The sequence below is a fragment of the Equus asinus genome, chromosome 4, assembly GCF_041296235.1.
Source record: "Equus asinus isolate D_3611 breed Donkey chromosome 4, EquAss-T2T_v2, whole genome shotgun sequence".
Taxonomy (NCBI): domain Eukaryota; kingdom Metazoa; phylum Chordata; class Mammalia; order Perissodactyla; family Equidae; genus Equus; species Equus asinus.
In genome coordinates, this window is record NC_091793.1 from 132,472,116 (window position 1) to 132,486,716 (window position 14,601).

Genomic DNA, 14,601 nt, shown 5'->3' on the forward strand with positions numbered 1-14,601 from the left:
TTACCCAGAAGGAAGTCAACAAACAGGACGAAAGAAAATGCTTCCTATTCTTCTCCCTAAGGGCGTTTTAAAAAATGTCAAATGGAAGAACTCGCAGTTCTCACATGTGTTATGAACTCAAAGAATTGTCAGCTGGGAGAAGAGAATGCCAGATCACCCTTTACAGGGACAACTCTATTCCAAATATAAGTGACTCTTAGAGTAAATAGGATTCAAGTTAAAACAACTTTTTTAACATGTTGTTGTTCGTCCAGAGAACACATTTATAAGTGTAGTGGTTAAGAGTTCAGTCTCTAATGTTAGACTGCCTGAGTGCCAGTCTCTGTGCCTCAACATACCTGCTGTAGATCCCCAAAAAAGGGACAACCTCTCTGCCTCAGTGTCCCCATCTCTGAAATGGAGATAGTAATAGCACCTCTTTCTCACAGTGGTTGAAAGGATTTACGTGGAGTGCTTAGCCAAGTGTCTGGCACAGCGTCAACACCCCATCGATGTTAGCCTTATCATTATATATAATGTGCTACGTATTACAGCCACTATATCCTCATCATCCCAGGCTCCTATGTCCCACTCAACCCACCAGCAAAATGCCAGGCCAGCCAAGAATGAGACAGGCTCTGATACAAGCTCCTTAATCACAGAGGACAAGAAATGGGGTCTCTCTCAGGCCTTGTCCCAACTCAAAAGTCTAGTAAGCATGTTTGGAGAGGGCCTAAAAGTCTTCAAGTCCACAGGGATGGCTTTTGGAGAGGTCAAAGCAGCCAGCAGCACCCCCAGAACTGCTGCAAGCATACTAGCATGATACAGTGGAGATGGGTCACAGCCTTGATTCCAAGGAGAAGGCTAGCATGGTCTGGCCCATGGGGATGGATCTATAGGAAGGCAGTGCTTACAAGGAGAAAAACTGCTCTTTCTCTGATCTGGTCACTGGTGCTTGAAATTGCTTTAACAAGGAACAAAGCTTTTTATGCCATAGAGTTAAGGCCCGTTGATTAAATTCACATTAAATTTTAAAAAATGGGTATCAAATATCTCCCCAGTTTGGTTTGTTTTTAAGGCAGCAGACACTATTTCTGAAAAACAATTGAGAAATACAGTGGGATGAGGACAGTGTGCAAAGGAGAGACACTAAGGCACTCCCTACCTCTTTTTGTTTACTTCAAGCAAAACAAAATAATTAAAGTGGCCTTTTCAATAACGTGAATGTCAAAGGCATGCCGCCTATTTCCAATTAGAATTAGTGGGTACTATGCAGTTAATTTTCACTTCACCTTCCTTTGCTCACTGCACACTCGTTAGGATTTCCTTTCCCCTATAGCTTCACTGAAATTCTTACAAACTTGCTTTGCTTTGCTGCAGGTACTTTGCTCCCTAAACATAATTCCCCTGGCTGGTCTCCCATCCAAACGTCAAAAGACTTTTTGGTTTTATGACTTGAGTGCCTAAGACACAGCTTAGTACCACTAACAATTCAAGTGTATGTTGTTCAAAACTCTTACGGATGAGAAAAGGATAGGTCCAAGAAAATTGATGAATGTCAGAATTTTGAGAAGTAGAAATGTGGGTCAACTAAAGATAGTTTAGAAACTGCTGAGTTCACCTGGAATGTCAGCATAAAATCTGGATTAAGCCTGTTTTTTTTTCAATTGTCTCTAAGGTTTGCGAAGATAGCACAAGTTGTCTTGTCAAGGTCAATGCACTCACAGACGCTGGCCATGACCCAATAATAGTAAGGTGGACCACGATGTGAACGGACACTCCCTAGTACTTTGGTTAGAGGCACAACCCAATGGTTCAATCTGAAAAATTACTAGATTATGTGACTTTCCAAAGTCTATATCAAACCTATGATTTTATGATCCTTTATATCACGTACTTACCTGCTTTTCCTCTAAGTCACCTCATTTTTCCTGCCTTTGCCCGGGAAGCTTAATGAGTTTTAACTTAAGGAACAATGCTGAATTCTAAAATTTAAAAATAATTCAGATTTGCTGCTAGAAAATGTATGATACTTATTTTTACCAGTTTCAGAGTGAAAAGTGCAAGATCTCGAGCCTATGTAAGAATATCATTTCCAGGTTCAGAACTCACATGTTCATTGACTACTGGGATTGACTGTGAAACTTAGTGGCTCTATGTTCTCACTCCTAAGATGGACAGTGACAGTGAAAGGACAGTGTAAATTCAAGCTTAATAAATTCTAAAACAGAACATCATCTTTCCATTCAGATGACTGACAGCCAAACTCAGTCATGCCAGGAAACTGTTCAAATAACACTGTGGGTGAATCTCTCTTACCATTCTGAATGAGGGTTTGTGACCGCGTGAACCTTCCATGGACAGCTGTCATGTGCAGTGGACTTTTACCATCTTTACTCTAAAAAACGAGAGAGAAAGAAACAATGGACCAGTGATATCAATCTGAAACATCCCTATGGACACTGCTGGCAATGCCCTGAAAATATCAATTTAAATTTTTTAAAAAGTATGATAAAAAATTACAATAGGCAAAAGATAATTTTGAAAACAAAAGATAAAGTACCTATGATATCTCAAGTTACTACATAACATCACATTTTTTAATTAATTAATTCATTTATTTATTTATTTTTGGGGGGAAGATTAGCCTGAACTAACATCCGCCACCAATCCTCCTCTTTTTGCTGAGGAAGACTGGCCCTGAGCTAACATCCATGCCCATCTTCCTCTACTTTATACGTGGGACGCCTGCCACAGTATGCCTTGATAAGCAGTGTGTAGGTCCATGTCCGGGATGTGAACCAGTGAACCCTGGGCCGCTGAAGTGGAGCATGAGAACTTAACTGCTACGCCACTGGCTGACCCCTCATCACATTTTAAAGAAGCTTAGAGAAGTGAAAATTATTTTACAGAAAAAATACCAAATTTCTAGTTACACTGACAATTTTTAAAGTGCCCTGTTTCACACTGAGGCAATCATCCAAAATCTTTTTCCTCTCCTGTGATCTAGAAGAAGACTTTCCTTCAAGGTATTTTTTCAACTTTTGTCTACAGTGCATGAAAAAAGACAAATGCTGTGTTGACTTGTTTGGCCTTGTTTGACCTGAAGTTGACAAACTGCTATAAATCATTGCAACTCTCAAAAGTGACCTGGAACCTGCCACCATTCCCTACATTCTAGCTCCACAGAAAAATAACACTTCTGATAGTTCCAAAAGGGAAACGCTTGCTTCACTTAACTCATTAGAAATCACAGGATGAAGACACGCAAAGGCTTAGCAAATTACCATTCTAATGATCACCTGGAAATGTGTGAGGAATTTATATATCTCTCTATTATTCAAGATATAAATGATGGAACTTCCTAACACAGATTAAGGAAAAACATGGAAAATGTACAGAATCTATATACTGATCATCATTATAGCAAATACCAAAGTCTTACACATTTAACTAAGAAACAGTCATTAATGGGATTTCTACTAAAATAGTAATACTCCAAAGAAAATATTACTGTTTTCTTAGACCAAAAGTATCCCCAGTAGAGAGAACGTATTCTTTCATTCAGGAATTGCAAAGAAGAAATAAGGAGGAGAAGGAGCAGGAGGAGGGGGAGGAGGGGGAGGGGAGAGGGGGAGGAGGAGAGGGAGGAGGGGAGGAGGAGGAGGAGGGGAGGGGGAGGAGGGGGAGGGGAGAGGGGGAGGGGGAGAGGGAGGAGGGGAGGGGGAGGAGGAGGGGAGGGGAGAGGGAGGAGGACGGGAGGGGGAGGAGGGGGAGGGGAGAGGGGGAGGAGGAGAGGGAGGAGGGGAGGAGGAGGAGGAGGGGAGGGGGAGGAGGGGGAGGGGAGGGGGGAGGGGAGAGGGGGAGGAGGGGAGGGGAGGAGGAGGAGGGGGAGAGTGAGGAGGGGAGGGGGAGGAGGGGAGGGGGAGGAGGAGGGGGAGGGGAAGGGGAGAGGAAGAAGAAGAAATCTATGTAACTGTTATTTTTCTAATTCTCAGGAAAAACATTTTCCTAAGCCTGAGGTTAAATATAAGATTTCAAAAATGCAAGTTCATTTTTGTGATGAAATCCCTATACTTGTACTTTAAAACAACTTTTTGTTTTAAAAACTCCACAGTGGAAAACAAATACCTATTTAAATACTAAGTATTTCTCAGTGTCAACAAGGACTACCTGCATCTGAATCACCTGGGGTTCTTGTTAAAACTGTGAACTGTGTGCCCTAACCCAGACCTACCCAAACAGAATTGGGGTAAAGGGATCCCCACTTCTAATTTGAACAACACACTCAAGTTTAGGAGCCCCTGCTTTAGACAGTGGGCTGGAATAGCTTCTAAAACCACAAGCTTCTAACAGAAGAATTTTTATTATATCCTGTAAGTCTATTCCTTAGAAAGGAAGAAAGGATTTATGCACAATCTGTGCCAAGAGGAGAGTTAATCAGAGCAGTACCTGCATCTCGATTGAAAAAACAATCTTTATCATGAAAGGGTCTCAGGTAACTGGGGGAAAAAAGAGAAAGAATAGGATCTTTTCCCCATCCTAGATGTTTATAACTTGAATCAGAAAAGACTGAGACAGGAAGATGGAAGCAAGCTTGAGGCTTTACTGAAATGATAATTTTGGAGGAAAAGGAGCAGCAATCAAGAGTGAGGATTCCATGGCGTCACTGACCATGAGACACACAGTGGAGAAGGGCTCCTCAAAGCTATCCGATTCCAGAGCCCGGGTCTCGGCTGTCAGGACTGTAGACATGTCAAAGGACTGAAAAGCCTGGAAACTACTTAGGAATAAGGATTCAAAACATACCTCCTCCAATAAAAAAAGTGATGACAGTCCAAGACTGTTAAGGAGAGAGAAAATAGAAATGCAGAGTTGACATTAACTTGTCCCTAGGTGGTGCTATCTCTTTAAATTTTGCTCCAATATTTTCTCTTAAATTTAATATGAAAACATAACTAATTAGCATTGTTAAATATATATAAAGCCATAAATATTTCATTCTTTAGACAATATCTTTATAAATATTTAGCTAAGCACTTTTCCACACCTAGAAAAGAGTTTAAAGGCTTTACCAAGGAATCAACCACCAACCTGGTGGTCACGCCCTGAATTGCAGCCAGAGAGCCAAAGCAGAAGTAACCAGTTTCTACGGTGTGCAGTTTACAGAGCTGGTTGCATTTCAGGGATAGCAAATACCACACCCTTTCCTCCCTTGAAGTGCCTGTGCATTTGGTAAGGGACAAACAAATGGAGATGACCAAATTTAGGCAAAATGCAAAGGATGGCTCTCCGGTCAGTGGTGATATTTGCTTCAGATCTATCCTTGCAGATCCTTGCCTGGGCTCATCCTCCACTGAAGCCCAGCTTTAACTGATTCTTTTTTCTCTCACAGGGATGTGGGTGGCGGGAGGTGGGGGAGGTGGGGACAGGAAGCATTAAGAGTATCATGGCAGCCATTTGGGGGCAGCTTTATTTATATGGTATGGATATAAAAATAACTCATTATTTCAAAAAGCCATTGAAAACCAATGAAGGTCATAGGATAATACTTCTTATTCAGCCTTTACAAGTTAGAACTCAGAATATTCAGGTTGAGATGAGGGACCCTAGCGAGTTTCATTATCTGCCTGAGAAACGTTTCATGCAGGGGGACTCGTTGCTGCTGCTGATGTTTCTAGAACTTCAGACAAAGAAGTTTTATCAAAGAAAAAACATTCCTTGCAGTCTCAAAGGAGAGACTATGTCCAATTCTCCCATTTATTTGAAGCTTTGCTTTTATAATTAAAAAAAAAATTTCTAGGCTCTTTTCAATTTCTAGATGCATCTTCCCATCAAATTTAGGGCTTGGAAAATTTTGTTATTTTGAGAATTTGTTTAATTAAGCAAGAAGCTCTTCTATAGATTTAGGCATCGTTCAGCCATAAATCATGAAGGAAAACTAATGAGGACTGAGAATATTGTATGACAAATATTAGTACTCGTTCAGGGCAGAATTCAACATCATCCAAGGAAGGTTAATCCTTGAACTAATTGGAGTTTTTCCCTTTTCTTGACCACCATTCTCCTCAGAAATCCATTCATTCTTTTCTTCTCCCCCTAATGCCTTCTTTCCTCAGCCTCCAAAATCCCACAAACCTTCCCTAAACGTACAGGAACTTGGCGGCATCGTGTTCTCTGTGGCACGGTGCCTCCTGGAGTCATGCAGCTCAGGGTCCCTACTGGGGAGCAATGAAGCCTCTATAGGACACACTAGGGCCCGCCTGATACCCTGTAGAGGGGGAAGATATAGTAAAAAACCCAATAAGGGCTTCCCAGTTCAATGGAAGTACAATCTAAAACCCTCGTTTGAAAAAAGCCAATATACTTTTATACATGTTTTTAATGGTTCTAAAGGCCGGAGATGGTACAAGTTTGTCTCATTCCGTCCTCTCCTTTCCTCACCTCCTTTCTAAAGTTCCAAGTGCCACGACCCTGTCACTGCTTATTCCTGCCTATTCCAGTTTTCACCTTCAACCTCTGCAGTGCATCCCATTCTATAATGTGGTCTTGGTACCTATAAAGAAGGGAGCTGGTCTACTTCAGTAGACATGGGATGGGCTTCAGCTCCAGTGTCTTAGGGCTAAATTATCTCAGGGCCCATGGACAGAAAAGAATTGAGACCACGGGCAGGCTGAATGTTAGTGACGAGGAGGTAGGAAACCTGGCAATGGTAATTTCTGAATCCATCTTTCTAAGTCATATCCAGCTTGCTTGTGTGTTTAGTGCCTTCTTTAACACTTACTTTGAATGCCTCCAAAAAGAGCCTTGAGACGCTATGGAAATTACAATGTGGTCTGTAATGGAGAGGAAAAATCATTTTGCTTTTCTCATGCTCTTCCCATTTGCAAAATACAAGTGAACATTCAATGGATTATTTTATGAAGTATTGTGTCTTTATTATTTTATCAACTAAACTTCTATCAATTTTATCACTTGAACAATTAAACTATTATTACAAAGTCAACGACAGGGCCATGGTCAATTCAAGCAAAATGAGAGATTGTAACATGCAAGCAGGACACATATCCTTCTACGTCTCTCCGCCATCTTCTAATTGCTCATGAAGACATCAATTTTAGTGCTTTGTGAGGTTAGGGGAAAACAAAGTGGACATGTGTGTATTGGCTACATTTCAATACGCTATTTCCCTCAAACTTTGGAAAATCTAAACAAGTACAAATTGTCTTGCAATCTACAAACACTTTCAAAAGCAATGTGGCATGGAGAGATAACAACTTCAATTAGAAAGCTACCTCCAGAGTCAGACAGAATGGCTCTCCGGAAATGTTTGACTATCCGTGCATCCAGAGTGCATCTGGAGTAAGTAAGAAGGGTTCAAGAAAAGAAATCGGGGGATGTTGACAGAGTATATGAAGGGAGACTGAGGGAGAAGGCTAGATTTGCTTCAAAATCCCATTTACACAGATTAAATGATATATAAATCCAAGTCTCAGGTTTTTAAAATGGTGTTTCTTATAGTCTACTGATGATTAGCAGTCCACAGAAAAACATGAAATATTGAAATTAAGTAACTATGCTTTCCATGTCTAATTTGTGGGGGAGAAGAGAAGGCTGCCCACTAGTCAGTTCCTGGGAGAAGCAAGCAGGTGTGCCAGAAAGTGGCCTTCTAGCTCCAGTATCAGGGACATGGACAGCATCAATGGGCACGTTTCTCAGAGGTAATGGAGAGCATCAGACAACCCTGTGAATTAATTAAGTGGAGGCTGGTGAAGAGCGCCACTTTATTTAACTTCAATAATTTTCCTTCATTTGGAGGATTCACAGGATGTCCCTCAGACACCAGATGTCAACACAAGTGTTACAAGTCTTGGCGATATTAATTGTCCCCCACCACCACCACCACCACTGTCCTCTCACCACCGTCATCTGTGACTTCAAGCCCACACGATGACTCTTTCCCTACCTTAGTCTCTTCGATGCCAGCGAAGACCTACATCTTACCTCCACATGGGAGCTTGCATGGCTCCCCTTACAAGACCTAAACATTGAAATTCTCTTCATCCATCCTACTTTTTCATTTCTGCCTGCTTTCCACCTTCATGAAGACACCACACTGCCCTCTGTCTCCTTCCTATCTTCTCTGACTCTTCTTTTCTCATTCCATTCTCTGGCTCTTCCTCCTCCTCCTGATCCCAAGAATGAAGGGTCACTGGATTCTTCCCTCCCTCCTCTCCTCCTGCTATAACGTCTTCTCTCCTCAGATGAGCTCATCCTTTTCTCCCAGTTTTGTGAATGTGGCAGCCGAGATTATTTCTCCTATTCACTGCTGCTCTCCCCGCTAGAGTATCATATTTTCCACTATTGGTTTTCTCAGAGTGGCTATACCAAAGGTTCAAAATCAGCTTCTCAAAGACTAAACTCATCAGTCTTAGCTCCTAAGCCTACTCTTTCTCACAACATCCCTCCTAAAAACAGTAATCATTTATTGAGCACTTACCACGTGGCGGGCACTGTTCTAAGTAACTTATGTGAGATATTACATTGAATCCTCACAACAGGTCCATGAAGAAGATACTGCTGTTTCCCTAATTTTACAGATAAGCAAACTGAGACACACGGAGAGGCTGTTTACAATTAAATAACTACTGAAAGTCAAGGCTAGGACTGGAATCGAGGCAGGCTAGCCCCAGAACCAAACACTTAACCACTAGGCTGCACTACACCTCCTTAACCAGATTTCCATTCCTACACTCGTCTTCAACTCTCCAGTCTCTTGTCCAACCAAATGCTGCTGGTTTTCTCTCTGCACAGCCCCTCCCTTCTGCTGGCTGTCCTTCTCCCCTGTCCTCATCACTCTTAGCCAGACCAGTTGTACTGACTTCCAGTTCTCCCCTACTCGTCCTCTCTCTAGGCCCACTCTGCTGGAATTTTATTTTCAGAAAAAGGAAAACCCTATTTTCATAGGGTTTTTTCTTACAGATATAAAAACAACACATACTCATTGCATCACAATCAGAAGATTAAAACAAACATATACAAAAGAAACTGAAAACCCAAATCACAATTTTTCCTCTCTGGAGCAAAGTGTTGCTAGCATATCAGTGTTTATTCCAGATATTTTTCTCTTTCTATGCAGACACACAGACACATAACTTTTTAAAATTAAAAAATTGGATCATATTTACTTATTGCATTTTAATTTTTTTCATTGACAACAGTAGGTATTATTAGCCTTTTTGATACTTGCCAATCTTAAAGGCAAATATCAATGTATTTGTATTATGAATGTACAAGTTTGCATTTTTCTAATTACTAGTGAATCTGAATATTTTTCATAGGTTTAATGGATATCTCATTCTTTCTCATGTCATCTCTGTCCATACTTTTTAGTAGGTTATTAGACTCTTTCTTACTGATTTCCATGAGCTCTTTACATAGTAAACATATTAATCCTTTGCTTACCGTGTATATTGCAGAAATTTTTCCCAGAGTTGTTCATCTTTTCAGTTTTGTTTATGTTAGAGCTTTTGCTTTTTTGCTTTTTTGTTATTTTGATTTGCCATACAAAAGTTTTAAACTTTTATGTAATCATATAAACAATTTTTTTCCTTCATGCTTTCCATCTCTGGTGTTCTGTGGCCAGATTACTGTTTCTAATGCTCAGCTCTGGTCTCCCAACCTCTGTAATGATTAGTGGCCCCCACAGCCTCTAGAAGCCCAAACTCCTCAGCCAGTAGATAGGTACTGTCCCTTGGTCAGGTCACAGCTCATCTTGTTTCTGGCTTCTTTCTTTTCTACAATTTATACTCCATTCGATCACAATAAATTGCTATTCTGAAAATCTGTCCCATATTTCCACACTATTAGAAATTACAAGAAAAAATATTAACAGATTTTAATACTGAATAGAGAAAGTCATTAAAATAGATTGATCCAATATTCTTGAAATTGAATCTTGGAGATAATAATTTTTCAAAGTAGAGATGGAATACACAGGACCCTGCTTCAGGATTCCCGTGTGTTGGGAGAAGGGAAGCTGAGGATGAGTAAGGGCACATGGTGCAGGTTAGGATATTCCGTTGCAATCTAAATGCATTCAAGTGACATGACTCAGACCATGGAGGCTGCTGCGTACGTTCCTCTTGGTTATCTGCTACGTGAGCTGACTAGTTACCTAAAGTTTACCCAGAGCTTTTCCTATCCAGAACTCCCAACCCCTCTGTTCACACTGTTCTCTCTATCTGGAATGCCTTCTCTCAAATTCCTTCTGGTCCCTCCTCATCTTGTCTGATACCAATCTTCGGAGTCTGGGCTCAAGAGCAATCTCCATTTTTGATGCCCAAGCAAGAAGCAAGTCAACACTTGCTTGTTATAGTTTGCAATGCTTCATTACTCTCTCATGTCACTCATCCCATTCTCTCTTGCCTCATGATTATCTGAGTGCACTATCTCCTTACCATATTGTAAATTCCTTGAGGGCGGAGATCACATCTCACCTTGGAGCACTCCCCCAGTACCACACAGGGGCACTAGGTAGTTCTCAGTAAGTTTTCTAAATAAAGGAATCACCATTAGGACTGGTTAATGTTACATCATTGAAGGCATCTGAGAAACTCCATGGAGGGCCACACTAGGATTGGGAACAGATCTGAGATCATTAGACTGGGTGTTCCTTTTGATGCTTAGCAGCTCTGCCCTATCAGCTCCACATCCACTTCAGTATTAGAATCTCGGCCAAGTCAACATTCCTGAGACCTAGTATTTGCTCTGGAACATCCACTGAGCTACCTAGGACATGTGGCTAGAACTTCAGTTCCTTCCAGCTGGTCCTTCCACTCCTGCAGAAACAACACAGCTAAGTTTCTAGAGCATCCCAATACAAGATAAGGCTGCGGGAGTCAAGGTTCACAGAAGTACAATTCACTAAAACATGACCTAATTTACAGCAGTCGATTGTGCTCAAACAGAGGCTCAACGCAAAGGGACTGAACATTGAGAGAGACAAAGAGTGTCATACCTGGATGTTAACATCTGCCCCGTTGTTCACTAGCAGTTCAAGACACAAAGCACCGTGTGTGGACGCAGCAGCAAAATGCAAAGGGGTGAACCCGCTGTTGTTGGGCTGGTTCACGTTAGCACCGTAGTCGGTCAGCTCGTTGACCACGGCATCCTGCCCATTGTAGCAGGCCAGGTGAAGCGCCGTGTTTCCATACACATTGATTTCATCGATCTGTAAGTAAGTCCAACATAGGGCCATTAAAATCACTGAAGCCAATTTACCTCACTTTTCACAAAAAGCCTAATGGCTGAGCCAGAAAAAGGAAACATCCATCTGCCAACGTAATTACTCAGAGCTTACTCTTGCCCCAGCGGTCACCTGGGAATGCTTGTCGCCCAGAGGTAAAGATCAGCAAAAAGTGAATGTGACAAAAAGTGAACCGGGAGGAAGAGTGAGGGTCTCCAGTCATGGAGAGGCATTTTCGGCTAGGAAAGGGGAAAAAGTAAAAGGCCAGGCTGCCTCAAAATGCTAGAGGCGATCTGAATCAGGGGAGTGAGAAAAGAGCCCCGAGGGAGGTTCTGTGGAGCCCAGACTCAGAAGTTGGGCTCAGAAGCCGCTCTGGGCTTCTCTCTATGGTTGGACACCTCACAAGGCCACTTTCCAGGAGCAGAGTCAAGAAGCCGTCCTGGGCATCAGCACATGGCTCTCTCTTGCTTTCCCAGGCCTGTCCCGGCTGCTGGGTTTCACCACCATGGTCTCAGGATGGCAACTTGGTTTTTCCTCTCGTCCAGGGACACAGATGGTCCAGAGCCTCACCACTGCCCCTGGTCTGCCAACTGAAGGAGAGCAGGGTCAGGCTGATTCCTCCAGCTCAGCACTGGACACTTCTGCTGTTTGTCGCGGCCATTCATTCATTTCTGCTTGTAAGCCACAATTTAGAAGGCTAGATTCCAGAGATGGGATGAAGAACTCTAGCCAGTCTTCTAAAAATGACTGGTTAATATGTATTATGTATAATATATATGTTTAAATATTTCTCTATGTTGATATAGAAGGTTAGTCTGTTTCTGGTTTTCCACTAGTTAAATATATGCCCCCATTGCCCTTCATCAGTTGCCCACGTAAACCCAAAAAGACAGGATGCTAGGAAATGAGGGATTTTTTCCTCTTGAGTTAAAAATGCAAACAGGATTTCATTTCAGAATAACAGAAAACCCACAGTCACACCATGGGGTGATGCATTATCCCCGGCTCACCTCCACCCCCAGATTCAGGAGATGCTTGACCACGTTGATCTGCCCGTTGGAAGCTGCAGCGTGCAGTGGGGTGTAACCCTTCTTATCTTTACACGTCACTTCTGCGCCATGGGTAATGAGCAATGCCACCACGTCCAGGTGGCCTTTACAAACAAAGCAGCAGAAAACATCGTTAACCTTTATAGGACAATTTGACGATTCATTCCACCTAAATTATCACTGTTAGCTTTTACTGCCACCAGCATTTTGCTGAGCTGTTTATAAAAAGCTGGTTCATGGTAAACATTCAACAAATATTTAGGGAGCCCCACTATGTGTCAGACTTTATGTCAATTCTGTGGGGAAAAAAAGATGATTCATATGGAGGCCTTCTCTTCAAGGCCATGTGGCAGAAGTGACACTGTTCACAAGTGAATACTAACAAGGTCTGTGCTGACATGCTAGTACCACAGCCCCCCAAAAATATGTTAAAATGGAAGCAATGCTTTTGAAATCAGTTGCCATTCCTCACTGAAAAGTCTAACCATGACAATTTGTTTGGAAAACTAATGAAAGGAGAAAGATCAATTAATCAGAATGACTCCAGATTATCGTTAAACCGAATGAAATTGCTGCTGTTTGACCATTTTTTAATGCACAAAAATGACAATTTCAGGGGTCGGCCCCGTGGCCGAGTGGTTAAGTTTGCCTGCTCCGCTGTGGTGACCCAGGGTTTCGCCAGCTTGAATTCTGGGCGTGGACATGGCACCGCTCATCAGGCCATGCTGAGGCGGCGCCCCACATGCCACAACTAGAAGGACCCACAACTAAGAATATACAACTATGTACCAGGGGGCTTTGGGGAGAAAAAGGAAAAAATAAAATCTTTAAAAAAAAATGACCATTTCAACTTAAAAGTATTCTTGTGAATTACCAGCTAAACAGAAAACCCTTCTAGTTTCAAGTCCTGTTGGCATATTTTCTAGAATATTTTCCTTTGTTCCCTATCTCACTAAACATAGTCTGAAAAACGTATTTGACCTTTATTTTGTGACTGAAGATTGTTCGATGCTTCAGGTCATACCTCTAAATAAACACAGTTCATAATTGAAGGGTAGAAGATAAGTACTGACTCCAGTATAAAATGCGTGTGCGCACTGTGTGTAGTGTGTATGGGAGAGAGAAAGGTGTGTGTGTGTTTGTGAGAGAGAGAGATGTGTGTGTGGTGGGGAGAGTGTGTGAGTGACAGAGATGTGTGTGAAAGAGAGATGTGTGTGTGTGGGAGAGATGTGTGGGGCGGGGGAGATAGTGAGGTGTGTGTGGGAGAAAGAGAGAGATGGGTGTCAGAGAGAGAGGGGTGTGTGTGTGGGAGAGAATGTGTGTGTGAGAGAGGGGTGTGTGCGTATGCAAGCGAGAGAGAGAGAGATGAATGTGTGTCGGTGTGTGTGAGACAGAGACAGAGACAGAGTTTGGGCTTGGCTTTCTTTAATTAAAATTTGACTCTTTTCCCCCAAGATTTATATATAGAAAAAATTATTTTCAATTCTGAGTGGTGCTATCTTAAACTTAAGTGGTGCTATCTTTTCTCCCCATTTTGTCCTTTATTTCCTAAAGATGGTTATCTATATATTTGTTCCTATTTGTATCCTGATGACACACAAAATAATGACTTTACTTCTTTAAAGCAAGTCTACACAAATGTTTTAACTGTACATCAGCAAAGAACAAACTTGGAACCCCAGGCTCTCTGAGTCCCGTCTCACACCAGCGTAGTGTGTGCTCTGCCTAAACACGGATCTGGCAAACGTTCGCTGGCTCCAGTCCTACAGGTACCAGGCAGCCATCCATTCTGCCTCAGTCAACTCAAAAGTCACGTCCCCTTAAAAAATGATAATGCTTGCAAAAATCTTAGGATTCTGGTTGTTTAAACCAAGAGAATTATTCATACCCATCTCTAGCCACATCATTTATTTCATCCCTGCCCCAGCCCACTCTCTTTTTCCTCCCTACAATTGCTATTGTTTTTTTATGATGATAAAAGGCATGAGTGCTTGCTAAAAAGGATTCAGAAAAGGCAAAAAGGTGTTAAAAGGAAACCCAAACCATCCCCAACCCCCAATCCCCAGAGATAATTAGTCAGCATCTCAGTGTATAATATATCCGAGATTGCTTTTATTATATAGATTTTTTCAACAAAAATGAGGATTATCTTATTCATATGGTGTTATGCTCTGTTTTCATTTAACGTATCACAGAATCTTTCTATGTTCATAAATACTAATGACATCATCACTGGAATTACTGCACAGTGTCCCATTGTGTAGATCTTCCATAATTTACCAACACAATCTCCTGTGGATGGGCATTCAGGTTGTTTATAACTCG

The 14,601-nt window shown here is 41.8% G+C and overlaps 1 protein-coding gene across 8 annotated transcripts in view; it reads right to left on the reverse strand.

The window, feature by feature from the left end:
• The window catches only part of ANKRD44 (ankyrin repeat domain 44), a 286,713-nt gene that overhangs the window by 101,400 nt on the left and 170,712 nt on the right, over positions 1-14,601 (reverse strand). For all 8 annotated transcript variants that reach the window (XM_044768524.2, XM_070508287.1, XM_044768520.2 and 5 more), the window contains 3 exons: positions 12,238-12,380; positions 11,000-11,212; positions 2,299-2,377 (listed from right to left, as the gene is read on the reverse strand). In XM_044768524.2, the coding sequence (XP_044624459.2) occupies positions 2,299-2,377; positions 11,000-11,212; positions 12,238-12,380 (435 nt within the window). The remainder of the gene's footprint in view (positions 1-2,298; positions 2,378-10,999; positions 11,213-12,237; positions 12,381-14,601) is intronic.